The sequence below is a fragment of the Stegodyphus dumicola genome, chromosome 2 (assembly GCF_044657685.1).
Source record: "Stegodyphus dumicola isolate Sdum_Otavi_A_Nest chromosome 2, ASM4465768v1".
NCBI lineage: Eukaryota > Metazoa > Arthropoda > Arachnida > Araneae > Eresidae > Stegodyphus > Stegodyphus dumicola.
The window spans coordinates 269,434,468-269,453,803 of record NC_140769.1 but is presented as its reverse complement, the minus strand read 5'-3'; the positions used below and the strand labels follow the sequence as shown (position 1 = coordinate 269,453,803).

General features: G+C 33.4%; 1 protein-coding gene across 1 annotated transcript in view; it reads right to left on the bottom strand.

The window, feature by feature from the left end:
• LOC118183327 (U-scoloptoxin(01)-Cw1a-like) overlaps positions 1-19,007 on the bottom strand; it is a 35,841-nt gene extending 16,834 nt beyond the window's left edge. Inside the window, exons 1-2 of the mRNA XM_035352828.2 lie at positions 18,827-19,007; positions 14,181-14,245 (exon numbers count right to left, since the gene is read on the bottom strand). Coding sequence (XP_035208719.1) covers positions 14,181-14,211 — 31 coding nt within the window. The 5' untranslated portion in view covers positions 14,212-14,245; positions 18,827-19,007. The remainder of the gene's footprint in view (positions 1-14,180; positions 14,246-18,826) is intronic.
• Between the last annotated feature and the right edge of the window lie 329 nt (positions 19,008-19,336).

Genomic DNA, 19,336 nt, shown 5'->3' with positions numbered 1-19,336 from the left:
AGGCATAAAATCCTTAACCGGAAGATAAAAACAACATAATTCAATCATTTTTAAAGCAAAAAATGTGCAATTTACAAACATATAAGAGTAAAGAAACTGAGATCACTGAGCCGGGTAATAGAGTGGTTATATATATAAATATATTTATATACGTTTGGTGCTGCCGATGGCAACCAAAATACGAGGTGCACATCTGCATGTTATAGCAGTCCTATATACAAAATTTTAACGTTCTGAGGCTACTCGTTTTTGAGTTATTCGAGATACGTACGTACGCACGAACGTACTTACGCACGTACGTACATACGTTCGTACAGACGCCACGAAAAATTCTCTTCAGAATTAATTTTAAAGCAGTTTTATAATTTTTTTGAAGGAAAAGAGTATTTTATTCTGTCCTTACGTACAGATATCACGCAAAAACATCGTTAAATTGCATTCGATAGCGGTCAAAATGGATATTTTCGTTGAAATATGCTGCCTGAAACTTTTCGCGATTACAATACTTCCTTTTTACTTCGTAGAAGAAAGTAAAAAAAAGGCTCATTCCTTGCAAAGTATTACAGACATTACAGCCGGAGTCAGCAACTAGTATTACAGCTATTAGGGTATGCTGACAAGGAAGGACTTCCTTGTCAATATGTACACCTCTCAATTTGAACCTTACAATGAATACCTTGAACTCGTAATTTAAAAAAAATTATCTATATTAGTCAACACATCTAGAAATACATAATATTAAAAAAATTAGCTACTCTTACTATATAGATAAAATTGTAATAAATAACGAGATTTGGCGATGGAACATTATCGAGCAACATCCAAAATTTTCAAAAATTAAATTTTATAAATTTAGAAAGTCTCTAAGGAGACAAGATCCTTGCAACAAAACTAATATAGCAAGCGAAAAATATATATATTTTGACTTTCAACAGATAGTAACTTAAAATGGAAAATAAAATAGGACTGATGAAAATATAATCTTGGAAAAATTAAGGCAGAATACAAGAAAGTCTAGAAACAAATTTACTGGGGACAGAGTTCTTATATTGTAATTAATGACTTTACGCCGTAATAGATACGCTGACTAAAGACTGAATATATAGCACAGATAACGTGCAGTACAAATGGCCAAAGCAATAACTTATTTTCCACCGTTTGCAATTAGCCAAATGAATTAAAGTTTCAGAAAGGCAAAACTACTAAGTACAGATATTTCGAAGTGAGGTCTGATTTGGTCATTTAAGACTGCGAGAGATTTTACGTGATTATCCCCATGGGTAACATGTGTATGAACTATTTACCTTAGAAATCTTTAATTTGTTTAAAATTTTTCCTTCATCTCTTTGCAAGGTTATATATATATGCAGGGTGGTTATAACTGAAGTGACCCTATTCAGACCCCTCTAGAAACTGTTCTACTTATAGAATTTTGATGAAATTTGGTATATATGTTATATGGAACACGGGGAAACGATTTCTGCAATAAAAAGCTACTTCGACATGGGTCCTTCTCGCAATCCTTTTAAACGACGATATTCATGCAAGCTATTGCTGCCATTCTGATAAAACAATTTTACCAGTAAAGCTCGATCTTTCTTCTGTAAGGGCAGGATTAACGATGACAAAGGCATGCAGAATGATTTTCTGGCTCTGACTGCAAATCGCTTTATAGGTTTTACTAATTTGCAGAAGGAACTTTTGAAAATTGCCATCTGTAGTCAAAATTTGAAGTATTTTTTATTGCGGAAATATTTTCCCCATAGTCCATATAACGTATATACCAAGTTTCATCAAAATCCGATGGACCGAATGGGTTCTACAAGGGTCTAAATAGTATCTCTTTAACTAACTATAACCCTTATGTCGTTATATTATGACCAACTGGTTAATATGAAATAGGATCGCCTTTCGCCATCAAACAACACCCGGGAAGGCATTGACTCAATAAGGTGCTGATAGGTAATCTGAGGTGCCTGATACCAGGCACTCACCAACTTGTCCTGCAATTCCCGCACACTTGCGAAGGGGTAGCGTGGCAGGACGAATTCGGCTTTCCAGTTGGAACCATCGGATTCATGTTATGTGAATTCAGAGACCAAGCCATGGTTTGAAATTCATCAGAATACTCTTACGATATATTCTTATATTCCCTGACGATTTGGCTCTTACGAACATGGTGTCGATCTACAAAAACGCCTTGCCCCGGCGGGAATTCTGTTGCCATGAAGGGGTGCACATGCTCTGCAATGATGTTTACAAAGCGCATGGATGTCAAGGATTATTCTATCAGAGTGATGGGTCCTATGCCTCAAGAAAACATCTCCCACACCATAATACCGCTGCCACCGCCTAGAATGCGACAAACTGGGCACCTGGGTACCAAGGTTTCCGTTGAAAATCGATTCATTCACCATCACCCTTCAACGTTATTGATCAGACAACGTGATTCGTAAGTCCGAGGTGACTCTTCCATTTTCTCTTCTTCAGTCCAGGTGACTCTTTCATTTCCAAGAAGCATAGGCACTTGCCTATGCTTCTTGGCTCTTTGCAAGCATTGTTGGTGATGCTGTTCCGTCAGCACATGTACGATATTCGGGAGATGGCTTCGTAGGCCCATACGTAGCAATGCACGCTTCAGTGTATCTTGAGATACGCCGTCTGAATCGCCACTGTTATAGCTGCTGATAATGTCAAACAAATCGAAGCTGACAGAACACATGTCCAGTCAGTCGTCTGGGAGAACCACGGGTCTCCTCCCATAAATGGTCGGTTCCGGAAATTCCCACCAGTCGATCTCCTGTGATTGGTTGCTGAGCATCATTAGCCTATACGAGCCAAGGCCGGGACCAAGGCACCGTATAGTTTCCAGCGGGGCCACGAGGAGGCTGACGCTGAGCTGTGGGAGACGCAAGCAGGCGAACCTGAAGCCATTCCCACAGTCCCTGCCCATCGATCTAGATCGTGTCTGTTGTCTTCGCTGTGGGGACACTCTCATGTAGATATTAAGCGCTGTGGCGGGGGTGGGACGGCTCCCCGAGCAGCCCTCAGTGCGATGGATTGTGCGATGAACATGAGAAGTCCCTGCGGGCTGTTCGGTGGGTTGGCGCGCCGCCGGCACAGTCGTCCGAGGGAGGCTGTATAACATGTTAAGGCGCTCAAAGAAGCTGCCAGGTAATGTGGCCCGACTTGGTGTTAATGTAGCCGTTTGGTCGTAGCGAATAATGCATGACTGTCTCCGATCTCTTCTGGAATCATTGCGCTATGTCTGACAAACCTCTGGCCAGTGACTTCTCGTTTCACCCATCCATACCCCACTTTCGATGAGTATTTACAACGATTGCAAGTGAGTAGCCCACCAAAGCAGCGATCTGAAATCAATTTCCTAGGATAATGATCTGACCTTTATCGAAATGTGATAAATCAGCTGCTTTTCCCATCATGTCGCTAAATATTCTACTGAGTAAAAACAGTGCATGGGCGCTTTGTAAACTCCGACTGTAGAGACACTAGGTATTTTTTGGAAGCAGGCAAGATAAAAAATTAGCAACCGCCTTCGCCGGGAATCGAACCACGGACCTCTGGAATAGCGGCCCAGCATGCAGAACCTCTACACAAACGCTCGCTAGGAAAGTGGGGGAAATACCTTATACAACATCATCCAAGTGTATAGCATGGTTTTGTCTCCGGACGAACGCATTGTTATAGGTGAGAAGTGAGAGTGACTCTTCGGTGCACATTACGCGAGAATTTTATAGTTTCTCCCTCGTAATCCCGCAATATATAATTCAAGCTTAGGGTTTTTAACTTAGTTTAACGTGCTTAGGGTTTTTAACTTTCATGCTTAGGGTTTAGGGATTTTTACTTCCTTGCACGAAGTAAAAAAAAATATTGCAATAAAAAAAATTCCGGATACCATATTTCAACGAAACTATCCATTTTGATCGCTATCGAATGCGATTTAATGATGTTTTTTGCATGACATCTGTCCGTAAGGACAGAATAAATGACTCTTTTTTTTCCCCAAACGAATTATAAAACTGATTTAAAATGGATTCAAAAGAGATGTTTTTTCGTGGCGTCTGTACGTACATACTTACGTATGTATCTCGCTTAACTCAACGAGTAGCCTCCGAACGTTGAAATTTTGTATATAGGACCTCTATAACATGTAAATGTACACCTCCTATTTGCCTTCGGCCTCACCTAATGCCTAATGCCTCCTACTTGCAATCGGCCTCACCAAAGGTATATAAATATATGCATATATAATCGAAATAGAAATAGAAAAGCTAACAAGTAATGTGATGTAAGACCTAATTGGTCTTAAAATGCTTTGCGCAAAATGCTGCAAAAATATGAAATAATAGGAAGAAATATTGTAGTGATCTTGCTGAAAAGTTACCAGGAGCTGTGGCTCCATGAAATAGTTCAACGCAGTATTTTTTAAAAAATTATTAACATAGTAGTAATCCTTAAAAAATATTATCATGGAAAAGGGAAAAACAACCTACATGCGAAATAAAACTGTTAAAATCAATGTTGGAAAAAAAGCGAATGCACAAAAAAACTAATCTGATCGTTGTGATATGTGAAAAGTTAATACATATAAAACAGATCGACGGAACAAGTTAAAACAAAATTAAAATATAATAATTAAAACATAAATTGCAAAAATTATAAAAATTATAATTAAAACATAAATTGCAAAAAATACAAAGCGGAAAATGATAAATTAGCCCAATTGGACTTCCAACCAGGCTTTTCAAGGGAAAAATAGTTGAATGTCGAACTAAGCTAACACCATTACGCGTTTCGCCGAAACAGACAATTGAAGCTCTTTGTTTGACAAAAAAATTTGTTTAAATAATATTAATTGTCCCGAAAAAATCTTTTTGGATTATATATATATGCATATATATATATATATATATATTTATTTACATATATATAATCCACTCTCGGCTCAGTGAGCTCAGTTTCTTTACTCTTTTACGTTTGTAAATTGTGCATTTTTTGCTTTAAAAATGATTGAATTATGTTGTTCTTATCTTCCGGTAGAGGTTTTTGTGCCTTTAGTTAAGCTGTATGTTATAGTTGTAGAATTATCAACAATTTAAAAGTTTTAATTTAGAAGTCAAACAACAGATTTTTGTTGTTATTTAATTTTAATTTAATTTATGAAATTAAATTAAATTTTATGAGGAAATTTAGAGTTTATGACTAAATTAGTTGTTTTTATTAGGAACATTCTAACGATCAGTGTTAAAGATCGCAAAACTAGTTAACTAGTTAGCATGCAACAGACCAAAATGTCTTAGACCAAAAGGAAAAAAATATTAAAATTAATCTGACGTGGAAGCCACAGACCTTCTTTGTGCGACTTGTTCAATTATATATATTGTTTTTTGCTGCCCTCCGTTTAAACTTATTGCGTCGAACAATTCTAACTTGGTTAACCGATCTCTCAAAACAAATCGAAAATGGCATCAAAAATTGCAAATTTTGAAATTAAATATCCTGGTCAATTTTTGTTGTACGAAAGTAAAGCTTCTTACAATTTTATTTTTTCATAAAGGGTATATTTTTTTTTATTTCTGGAAAAAATATATATATATATATTTTAATTTGACATTGCCAAAACATGAATATTTTCGCCATTTAAAATAGTTCTATAATTGGAAATGTACGACTACGACCAACGATTGCTAGGTAAAGATTTTTAAGCCCCTTAAGGGGAAGGTTCTCTCTCTCTGCATATATATATATATATATACGTTATATAGACGTTCGATACTGCTGGGGTGCAAAATAAAAATGGGAGGTGCACAACTAGATGTTATAGCAGTCGCATATACAAAATTTCAACCTTGTGCGTCTAATCATTTTTGAGTTATGCGAGATACATACGTACGCACGTACGTACAGACGTCACGCAAAAAATCCCATTTGAACACATTTTACAATCCGTTTTGAAATGAAGTCCTTTATTCTGCCCACAGATATCATATATAGATATCACGCAAAAAAATAATCAAAATTGATATTTCCATTGAAATCTGTTAACCGAAATTTTTCGTTATTACAATACTTCATATACTTTGTACTAGGAAGAAACAAACACAAATTTGTTCAGTTAATTAATGCAGGAAAAAATTAGAAAACTCCATTAGTCTTTTTTCTCAAAAGTGTTTGATCAGACTTTGCAGTAGTTCTTGTCGATAGTTAGATGGTTTTAGTTATAGATTTAGTGTATTTAGTAGATTTAATGTTGTTTAATTGATTGCGCAGAATCAAAATTTTACACTCGAAATTCACAGTTATACTGATGTCGGTTTTGCAGTTTCGAAATGAAATGCGGAGAAATTTTTCATAGCAGATCTTTCGATAGCAGAATATAAAATTCTCATTAATTAATTGAAAACAAATTAATTACTCAAAATTCAAATAACTCTTCCTTAATTTATAACCAAAGCTTAGTCTTAAACGAAACTAAATCTCATTTATTTATTTTCAAACTTTTTCTCCATACAAGATACTGCGAAGTAATAACGTTTTTAAATCTTTAGTAATTACTAAGTAACAAAATTTGATATAGAGACCACATGGCTTCTTTGTATTGCCATATTAAATTATACACATTGTTTACTGCATTTCATCTAATGCTATTTCCTCGAATTTCATTAGAGATATATTTCACATTCGATTAATTCACTTCCCACTTTGCGGCAAAGCAAAAATACATAAAATCTCAAAACATCTTTATTAAAAATTGTAAAATACAGAAAAACATAAAACGTACAGTTGAAAAAGTTCAAACAGTTAAAAAACAATTTTTACAATTAAAATTAAAGTTATTACTTGAAAGCAAGCAATCCGGCCAGCGGTCAAGATGACAACTTTTAGGCGCTCAAAACGTTTTACTTAACAAGTTTACTTTTTGTCCCACTCGGCAAAAAGACATTCAAGGTGCAGAAACTGACCTAATTTACTATTCTATTGGGTTTCAAATGTAAACAAATAGCGGTTAGTTAGGCTTAACTCGACACTTTTAAATTGTTGATACATAAGAATGAAAAGAACTGAGTTCACGGAGCCGGCCGAGTGATAGAATGGGTATATATATATATATATATATATGTAATAATAAAATTCCATAGTCAAGATTACACTTAAAATTTCTAACTGTATGTTCTTTTCATTTTTAATGGCGACGTTCTCTTATTTTGAAAGTACGTGGAATTAAATCCACAGCTCCGTAGTCAAGTTGTTTTAATCGCCTTTTTCTACCCGTACAGTTATAGAATGTTCTGGAAATATTTAAAGCGAACTGGATTGGCTGACGAGGCTGACGTCATTCCTTGGAAGCTCCGCCTTTCCAGAGGCCATAAAAGGACTCGCAAAGGAATATCGAGGGCTTTTTCTTAAATGTCACGATGCAGTAAACTTCATACAAAAAGTTATTAGTAATTCTTTTTATTTACTCCGGATATCTGATTTTGTATTTGCTATTTTCTCCTGAATAATAATAAATGAATCCTGCTTTTTTAAAACTTATCGTCTGATAATTTAAGCTACGACTAAAGCTGGTACATCCCATATATATACTATTTGTGCAGCCGATTGCAACCAAGAAGGGAGGTGCACAACTGCATGTTATAAATAGTCCCATACACAAAATTTAAACATTGTACGGCTACTCTTTCTTAAGTTATGCGAGCTACATACATACATACATACGTACAGACGGTCAAGAAAAAATCTCTTCTGAATCCATTTTACATTTTTTAATGGATATTTTCGTTGAAATATGATGACCGAAATTTTCCACGATTTCAATACTTACTTTTCTTCGTATAAGGAAATAACAGGTATTCATGTAGCTGTAACAAATGCTGATGTTTGTAATTTTTGAGCAATTCTAATTTGGGTGTGAAAATCTCATGTTATTATTCGGTGTTTATATGAACTTCTATTTATATTTAATGTAACTTTTATTTGTTAGTGGCCAGTTAGCGATCTCAACTACAGAGAATTAACTATATGAAATGTAGAGGAAATCGGTAAGTACTTTTATCAAAATTTTCTGTTTCACTTCTAATAACATATTTTATACCATTTAGATCTGTGTAAGTTACAGACTCCTGGCAAAACTATAAAATATCCCTTCCCTAAAAATCATTCAAAAACACTCAAGTTAAAATATGCACCATTCATAGTTTATTCTTAAGCACATGCTTAAATTGCGGGAAAGGTTATCTTCTTAGATTGACTGATATTTCGAGATTGTTACAATTATTTCACGAGCGATCTTCTCACGTTTTGGCAGCTCATTGTAATACGAATATCAATTGACAATGATTTTCACGCTCCTTCTCCAAATTTGTTCACCTTTTAAAACGAATGACAACCATGTTTGAAAACAATGAACAATAAAAGCATGGAATTGATATGCAACACATATTTATATCCAGGATATTACCATGAAAAGTAAAATAAAGAACAAAAGTAATTTCCGATACGGTTCAGCGATTTTTCAATTTTCGTATGCTACTTAGAAAGCCATTATATACGCTATTTTAATCAATCTTTCAAAATATGAAATCTTCGATTATTTTGTTTCAGGAATATATTAGCTTTCTGATACCGATTTTCTTCGCAGGAAGAAACTGCACTCAAATTTTAACTGGAATTATACCTATTATCGTTTTCTATGTGGCTCTAGATATAGATATTTTGTGCCTATATTTTATATTATAGATAGTTTATTCTAGATATTTTTCACTTCTATACTCAGCACGGTTTGGAATTTCATATACAGCAAAACAATGCATGCAGCTCCTAACTGTGCAACAAAGCCAATGATTACTGTTAAACATCTTTCAGTTTTATAGAATTAAAAATACTTAAACATTTTTACGTTTTACAAATTTAAAGATTTAGTTACTTTAAATGCTTTCTGATTTTTCAGGAATTTAATATTACTCTAATGTTTGAAAATTCAAAGAAAGTGAAGGAGAAATTTTTACTAGTGGCTCAAAATTGTCTTATAAGTGTAAGATCCATAATACGGATTTAATGAAGAACATACAAAATTATGATTATTCTATTGAGCAAACATTTAATTTCTTCCTTTTCTTTATATAATGAAAACTACTAAAGATGCTCCTATGCACATCATTTAACTTTCATTGGTACCTTTCCGTTTTGCCGGCACAAGTGATAAAGTCGCCAATAATGGTACAACCGATGCCAAACGGAATATCCTCGCTGGTAACCTTTTACGCCTCATTTTCAAAACAAGTCGCAGCTTTTTCTTATCAGATTGATTGTTTCTTTCAATACGGGCATATAATTACATAGAATTTTTATCAGATAGTTCAGTTTTATGTCTAAGGCAATTTTCGGTAATTAAGTCAATTAGGATGCAATCACAGCGCTTACCCGAAGCCGAAAATATAGAAAAGGTAAAGTCAAGGGTTAAATTCATCAATTCTAGAATGCATTAGCGAAGTAAAGCACTGCAGTTTTTGCATAATTTCTCAGTAAGCTATTCGTACGAATTGAAATATTTCTTGCATTTAAACTTGTGTTCCAAATTAAGATTTAACTTGAAATTAATGTAGATAATTACTGAGAGCATTAGATTTTCGTAGAGTAGTTTACGTGAGATGAGATCGCTTGGGGTCACGTGATATGAACCGGCGAATCAGGATGTTGAACCATGAAAGCATAGTAAATTCTTAAATTAATGTCTTTTTACAAATCCATTGTCTTTATTTATTGGCTTTTTATAAAATTTTAAGCGATATTAAAATGTTTTATGCCTTCAAAAAAAAAAAAAAAAAAAAAAAAAAAAAAAGAATTCTTAGAACTAACATTTTTTTAAATATTTTTTATGTGTGTACTGTATGTTGTCGCCAATAAAGTCTGCTTGGCGAGATTTGCGCCGGCCAAACGGAAAAGTACCCTTTCATCTAATACCGCAAGATAGGCGGAAGCACATGCAAATGTCTTCTAAACGATATTATTTATTAAAAAAAAATATAAAGGCTTTCAGATTTTATATTACGCCCAAAGGGGCCTTTTTTAGCGTTTTGTGTGCTACATTTATTTATTAAATATCATGCCCTTCGCACTTAAACCATCAAATGGAATTCAGTATCACAAAATAATTTTAAAAGAGCATATCTTTAGAATTTCCGATACAAAGTCTCGTGCGTTGGAGATTACAAATTTTTTTTTTTTTTTTTTTCGTACAGTGTTGCCATTGCTGGATTTGAAATCGTTGAAGTTGTTAATCAAAAATTCGTTAAAGTTTTACGAAATGTGAAACAGATAATAAAACAAGTTCAAAATTAAAAATTTGGGCTTCCAAGTACCCATATTCGGTTGGAGGAATACGTTAATCAAAATTGGATGGCTCTAAGCACCGTTGTTTTTTCACAGCGCGAGAAACATTCATGCAATCACGCAGATTCTTCATTATTTAGTTTCTTTAAATGTAATGCATGGCGATAATACTTGGTGGCAACAGTTTGAAAAGTGAACCAACGCAGAAAATGGTTTGGTTTGGTTTGGTTTTATTAGATTAAGGCAAAGCACTCGAGGGCTATCTGCCTTAAGGGAGGGATGCCTTCGTGGAGGACTTTTTAAGGGAAACTGGCTCGTATACACGTTACACGCAGAAAATGAAAAACGCAAAATGTCGTTTGAGACTAATAGCCCTTTGGGTCTAACGCCCTTTTAGGCTAAAAATAACATATTTCAGACCTAAGAACTGTTTAAATAAAATAACAGATTAACAATTGTTTAAAAAATAATAGCTGTCAGACGTTGATTTATCGGAATATACGGTATAAAGTTCTCTATTTGTAATAGCAGTGTTTAATATAAATTTTCTTTCCGCTTGTTTTCAGTACTTTGAAAAAAAGAAAGAGGGAGTAAAGGCTAATATGCAAATAAGTTGGCTTGTTTATGATTTATATAATTCGGGTTGAGATCATCACATCCAAAGTTCCTTCTGTTTCCTCTGAATGTTTATGTGTCTACGAAACATTTCCTGTACATTTAAGCTCCCAGTTCATCGGATAGATACGTAATATATTCTAGATAACTAATTCATAAAGAAAATAAATTCATCCACAGAAAATGGGTTTGTTAAATTTTCTGTTTTTCATATCATCTTGTATAAAAACACAATAAAATTATTTGCATTCTCCTAATATGTACTATAACGAATTTAAGGGGATAAATATCTACAAAATTTTTAAATAATTATCTTACATAAAGGTTTCATCTTCTTCTTATATTCGCCATTAAAAACAGTAACATTAGTTATTAATATGCATAACGTTTCTTAAAAAATATGATGCACATTTGTGTACATATGTAACAGGTACATTTTAACCAAACCATTAATGTAACATTCGTATATGTTTTAAACCAAAATCCAAGTGCAATTATACTTAAAACAGATTAAGTGAAATGTTACATATTATGCAATATTTTTAAGTAGAAAACTATTATTGCAAATGTGAATATACTTACATAGATTGTGCTTTGATACCTAAAAGCACTGATATACTGATATATTACCGTATATGGAAATCGATGACCCAAAATTAATCTTCATCCCCTTGGTAAAATAACGTCTAAATGGACAAATGTTCTTGGTTAAACCCAAGAACAAATCAAGGTCAAACCCAAAATGCTGTAACTAAACTAACTAATAAACTGGAAAATAAAAATACCGGGGCTCTATATTTTTTGAGTGGGAGGATTTTTCAAGGGAAACTGGCTCTATACACTTTACACATAGGAAAAACCACGAAAACGCTCATGCAGCCAGTCCGTTCATGGGATTCGAACATCGGACCGAACTACCAGCGCTCACCGACTTTACCGGTCGGCCGCTGTTGGAGCGGACTGATTCAGATACTTTGTTAAAAGGTTACAGTAAGTTAATTTGTAGAGTCATTAGGTTTTTTTTAAAGCAGGAGACACGAAAAATGAGCAATGCCCTCTCCGGGACTCGAACCACGGACCTCTCGAATACGCGCCGAGCTTACTGACCACTACACCAGGAAGGCGTGCTGCAAAGGAAGGAGAAAATACCCTGTATACTTCTCCTTTTAAAGCTCGACATAGGAATTACGGGACCCAATCGCCAAATTCTGGTGGTGAGGAATTATTGTCGGCCACCTTTTAGTTTGGGTTCCACTGAGTCATTAGGTTATTTTGAAGTAGGAAAAGTGAAAATGTGCACACGGTGAAAGGAGGGAGAAAATATCGAATAAATTATTTATAGTATTTAATATTTCTATTTTAAAGATGCGACTTCTTGAGTTCCATGAATCTTGAGAACTTTTTTCCGTTATTCAAAGTTTTTGATTCTTATTTGAGTCCTGGGTACTTTTCCGTCTAGCCGGGGCAAATCTCGCCAAGCAGACTTTATTGGCTACAACATACAGTATACACATAAAAAAATATTTGGTTAATCTTTGAATTATGGTAACTTGGCGATTTTTTGGCGAAAATTTGGCGACCAACCCTGCTACAGCAACCTGCTAGTTTTTTTTTTGGACGCCATTTTGTTTCCACGAAGTACAGGCATTTTTTTTTTTTTTTTTTACTCAAAATTTTTTTCCAACAATCTGCTAGCCGAATTACGCTTATGCTAGAACTTTTATGGAACAAAAGTGCTTAATCATGACGAAGATTAAATGCGAAATTGGGAGAAAGTGCAAAATCGCCCACTGCTTGCCGCGTTTTTCAGAATATCACATACACATAAACCATTTATACGTCGACTTACTTTACTTAAAAAAAATCCCAGAATTGCACAAAAATGGCATTGCGCACACTCTTCACTTTATCCATGTACACTGCTAAAGTCCTAGCTAGTAACCTTTATCGCCTTACTAAAATGTCGCCAAACTACCTGTTACCATATTCCAAAGATTAGACAAAAATTTTAACAAATGTTTGTTCTAAGAATTTTTTATTTTGAAGGCATAAACATTTTAATATCGTTTAAAATTTTGTAAAAAACCAATAAATTAAGACAATAAATTTGTAAAACGATATTAATTTAAGAATTTACTATGCTTACATGACTCAACATCCTTATTCGCCTTTTCATATCACCTGATCCCGAGTGATCTCATCTCACGTAAACTACGCTACAAAAATCTAATTCTCTCAGTAATTATCTACATTCATTTCAAGTTAAATCTTAATTTGGAAGACAAGTTTAAATGCAAAAATTATTTCAATTCGTACGAATAGCTCACTCAGAAATTATGTAAAACTGCGGTGCTTTACTTCGCAAGTGCATTCTCATTAGAATGGATGAATTTAACTTTTGATTTTGCCTTTTCTATATTTTCGCCTTCGGGTGAGCGGTGTGATTGCACCCTAATTGACGTAATTACTGCGAATGGTCTTAGGGCATAGAATTTAATTATCTTTGTAAATATTCTACGTAATTGTATGCCAGCATTGAAAGAAACAATCAATCTGTTAAGAAATGGCTGCGACTTGTTTTGAAAATGAGGCGTAAAAGGTTACCAGCGAGGATATTACGTTTGGCGTCAGTTGCACCATTATTGGCGACTTTAGCGCCAGCAAAACGGAAAATTACCGAATCCTGTTAAACATTTTAAACTCAAAACTTGGGAATGATTAGTTTTCTTAATATCTAACCGAAGTAGTCATTAAAAGAACACTTCAAAATTGCGATTTCTTTGGATTTGGATCACCGGGATCTTCTCGTGGTAATTTTGAATGCCACACGTGTAATTTTCTGTAGAGAATTTAATATTTCATATTTGGATTTGTCACCACGCTACGTTCATTATGATTTAGAAAGCATTGAAATAATACTCGATTATTTTTTGCCGATCATGCTGCATGGAAATAAATCCCAAAACTCAAGAGCTTCAATGAACAACTTCGTTCACTAAATTTCTTCTGGAATTCTGGAGACCTGAGATGTGATTTGGTAGGTTCGAAAATTTCTTAAAATTGGTTTCGAGAAAGTTTTAAATTAATTGCCTATGTAGTTTTTTTCATTGCCACGCGCTTGCAAAAAGTTGCTTAAAATTTATCATGATTGTTTTCAGATTGTTAAAGTGCTGAACGTTTAAAATAAAAATGCTAGAACTAAAAACACTTACCTAAAAGCAATAAAACTGGCCACCCTAGCATCGTCGTAAGATTCCTTTTGAATCCTTCCGAGGCCCTAATAAAAAAATAAAAAATAAAAAAAAAGAATTAAAAACATAACTGCACGTTATATATTATAAAGAGCTTTTTTTAACTGATTACCAATTTAAAGCATATTAACTTTCTTAAACGGTATATTTATGAAACAATTATTAATATTACCGTAAACTAACTCTATTATAGGTCATAGTGCTAACGTTACTTTCGAGCATGCTATGTTAATGGGTGATAAATTACTTTATTACATTTGTTCTTGTTAATTTTCTGCACAGATAAAACTATAAGTAGATGCATTTATATTTATTATTTTATATGCATTTATATTTATTATTTTATATATGTAATATAATATTCAGGACCGCTCTATGTGAGGAAAGTAAGATTCATTGACGTCAGATATGACGACATGCTATTGTATCACATGAATTTAACAACATTAAAGTTTTATAAACTGTATTCACAGAAATGAATAAACATATGTAAATTGACTAATAATTAAATCTCATAAAGTGTTTTAATAGACTGAATTTTGAATTTTTCAATAAAAATTAAATGCATATTCCCAGAAAGAAACTGAAAATTGGCAGTATACTTCGTAACTTACGAGTATCAAAACAAAATTTCTGTCGGGCAACTAAAAAAATTAGGTATTCTTCATTTCGTCATGGTATATTTTAATGAGATACACAATTATCTGTTTCCTTTACTTATTACGATGTGACTCTATATTAAATATACCTTATTATCAAACAAATTCTTAAAATTCGAGACGTTACATTAATTTTAGGCTATTTGAGTTGAAATCAATTAATTAATAAAAATTAACTTATGACACATCAATGAAGTATCCATTTGTCTAATATAACATTTCTTTGAAGAACAGAGTAGTCCATTTGACAGTAACAAAATGTACAAAGCACATTATACCATTTGTATCTTTGATGATTAGCAAAGATTATTTACAGCATAAAATATATTATTCATATCTAGTAGCTCAGTTAATAATAAATTTTCAAAGAGTTCAGAATTTTCAACAGCTGAAATCTTTTTCAATCAGCGGAAATGATAATAAGCATTGAAGTGAGCTGCAGTGTTTACATATATGCAGTGGATTTTTCTTGGAACATTACGGCAGACGATCTTGTTCTTTTAGCATAATCATTTCAATTATCGCAACAGATGTGGTATTATTAGAATTCCAATTGTATTTAGAGAGGAGAATTTCAGTAAATTATTTACGATGTATTGTAATTAGACGTTTATATCAACCTGGTGTTTAAATTGTAATTAGACGTTATATCGCCATATGACTTTTATGCCATTGCTGTAGAAGACTCTGGTTTTGATGCAAAAAAAATCTTGAAGTTCTTTGTGTACATCCTGTTTAGAATTTATTTTTTTCCCAGTAAAAAGTTTTGTGAGGCACGAAATGAGTGAAAATTCACTTGGGGCAATATCTGGGGAGTAAGCAGGATGTGGCAAAAAGCTCCCAATTAACTTCACTCAATTATTGCAGCGTTGTTCGAGCCGTATGCGGTCTAGCGTTATCACGATGAAACAACACTTTCTGGATATTTCACCAATCGTGGGCGTTTTGTGATCCATTCTGAGTTTAGACAGCAAAGTTGTTCACTATAAACTTCTGAATGAATAGTTTGATTTGGTTCTAACAGTTCAAAACTTCCTGAACGGGATTCATCATGAATGCTGCTTTTTCCAACTTTAAATTTGATAAACCAAACCATTTCTGGACAGTCTTTATACCAATAGTGTGTTCACCATGTGCACTCTCAATTTTTATCGCTACAAACCTGGCAGATTCACCAAAAAATGTAGCACGTTTTTATTCATTATCTATATTCATTTTCTATGGGTACTAAAATGCGTTCGATATTTACGAAATTTGGTGGTGAACTGAATAACATGTTAGTCAAACGACGACACGTTTCAACAGGCTCAAAATTGTATTGTTTTAGTAAATGCGTCACAGTGAATTCCACGCATGCTCTTAATGTGCACGAACTTATGGACTGACCTAGTATGAAATGAAATAAAAGTTTAAATTTGATAGAAGTCCAATACCTTCTTTATAATAGTTCCTGTAAGATACAAACAAGCTTATTATTCCCAGTGAATTTATAAAAGCTCCATAATTTTCAATTGTATATTGCGCATATGTATGAACAAAAATGAGATTTCCAGAAGTCAGAGGATTTTCCTCAAAATATGATGTCTCATTATTCTTAAAAGTTGAAAGTTTGGATATACTAAAATAAAAGACCGGATGTACCGGATTTTGCAGCAAATTCAATATTTATTCTGTTATGCTTTCCTTTTATTTATCCCTTAGAGAAAGGAGCAAAATGTTCTTAAAAAACAAACACTAGAAGCTCGTTTATTCGAAATAAATATTAAGATATTTCGGCAAAATATTTTTTGTCAAATAACTCAGGTTCAAGCATTTTCTTTTAAAAAGTTGAAATGGCTGTTTTTTACCTTGTAATTCACACGAAGAAATAAAGAATCGTTCTTTGTGGAAAAAATAAAGAACCGTTCTTTGTAGTAGCCAAAAGTTTACTAGAGAGTTGCTATAAATTATTTTAGTAATTTCTAGAAATCATTCATACTCTCGTTTTTAATAGTTATTCCGTTTTTTAGAAATTTTTGAAAACAGAGCGAATTTTAATTTGTATCATTATCAATGAAGGTATTTACTTACAATTCATTACATAAATAGAGATTTCGTACTATTTTTCCATACAAATGTACTACGAATATTTGTTTACATTATGAAATATCATTAACTATTGAAGACCGAAAATGGGGGGGAGGGAGAAAATTTCAAAGCTTTCAGATTTGATATTATGCTCAAAAGGGCATTTTTTAAGGTTTTGTGTGTTACCTTTATTTATTGAATATCATGTTCCTCGCACTTAAACCACAAAAAATTCAATTCAACAGCAATATAACGAAATATTAAAAAACAGCATATCTTTAGAATTTCCGATACGCAGTCTCGTGCGTTGGAGATAAAAGTGTTTTTTCTCGTACAGTGTTGGTTGCCATTGCTCGCTTTGAAATCGTTGAGTTTGTTAATCAAAAATTCGTTAAAGTTTTACAAAATAGGAAATAGATAATAAAACAAATTCCAAATTAGGGCTCCCAGATTCAGTGGACTATTACGTTATTCAAAATTGGATGGCTCTAGGCACCGTTGTTTCATCATAATGCGAGAAACATACATACATTTATGCAGATTCTTCATTATTTAATTTAAATATAACACAGGGCGATACTATTTGGTGGCAACAAGTTGTAAAGTGAACCAACATTTATAATGAATCAACGCAAAATGCCAAAGCGAAATTAATAGCCCTTCTGGGCTGATGCCTTTTGGGCTAGTAATTTTCTTGTTTAAAAACCAATTAAATTACATGTTATTACCTATTACGTGTATAACATTCAACTGTTACATATTATTACATGTTAAATTAAGTGTTACAACTGCCCAATAAAATACAGTTTTTAATAATAAAAAAAGTAGAGGGTCAAACATTTATTTATCTCGGTATAAATTTAGATTAATCCGTTTTTACATATGGCTAATTAGACCTAATAAAATATAATCCAAAATTTAGTCTTACAGACTTTTCTATTTATAGGAACAATAAATTACTAGATTTTGTTTACAAACGATCAACCGGTTGTAATACATAAAAGATCGTTGTTATTTAAGATATGGAATTTTCAGGAAGTCATGTTGTAGTGTTGCGCGGCCCCAACTTGTCAGCAACTATGGTAGTGACTGCTATGAACTGTAAATTACACAAACTCATAAGAAGGGTTTAAATCCCTTTTTATTCCACTTTAGAAATAACAGCTGCGTTCACTTGACGCTCACAAACTACGCCGACCCGGCGGTTCAACAAAAACAGAACTGTGAAACTAAAAATTAATGACAGGATGACTAAACAACTAGATCACTACCTACGAGGCTCTGAAATCGTAACTAACTTAACCGCGCTCTAAAAAACAGCTGAGATTCAGCAAGCTTACTGATTAAGCAGTTGAAAGATTCAACGAACTGCCGAGATAGGCACACAGGCCGAAACGCGCGGTTCTTAAATTTCTACCTAGCAACCTTCACGTTAGCGATTCAAGAAGCACACATACAATCTCGTTTCCCTTCTATTTAAACTCAACTTACTTCTGCTAAAATTCGAATATACTGCGCGTTCTACTACAATTTACGTACTCTGGTATTGGCAATTCTAGGGGAAAGTAAAGGCTTGACAGGAAAGATAGCTTAAACTTAAAATAAATGTTAGTTAAAATAAATATAAACCCTACAATGTGTTGACCATATTAGTTTTATTTCACTATTATTTCTAAATCCAAAGCAATGTACCACGATTCTTCTAATTATTTATAAAGGCTTTAAAGTTAATTATTTTTATTAAAATTTTAATTTTTATAAAAAATCTATAAAATGCAGGGAAAATTTATGATATTCTATGAACTTTTAATTATTGGAAATTTACTACTGAGCACACTTTTCCATAATTTGCAATAAAGATTAAAATTCGGGAACACTTACTTTAAAATTATGTTTTTCTCTATTCCACAAACGACAAAATAGACGTGATCACCAAATTCCACAAAGCCAGCGTCCTTTCCAACAAAATCCCAGCTTCACGGTAGTAAGCAAAGAATGGAATCACAATAGAGCAAGCTACCTTGATTTCTATGTACCTGCCAGAAAAATGCAACTTTCCCTCATATCTAACGGGGTTAAATACTGAATAGATCACGTGATTTACCGACACCCACACGCGGGGGACGATACAATCCCTTTGAAGTAAAGTAGGTCTATGCGATCAGCTTGCAAGCAGACGATAGTTTTGGTAACATCTATTTCAGGTTTCATTCTAATTGCAAAGCTGTTTACTTGAAGGATGACCCTTCATTTATCTTTCATATGACGTGTGAAAGTGTCAAAAAAGATGACAATGATAGGATTTGTGATGTAAATTCACCTAAGAATGAACATTCTATTGGCTTCTTTTTTAGTGGTTTTATGTCCTTGAAATAAACAGCCGTAGCGTAA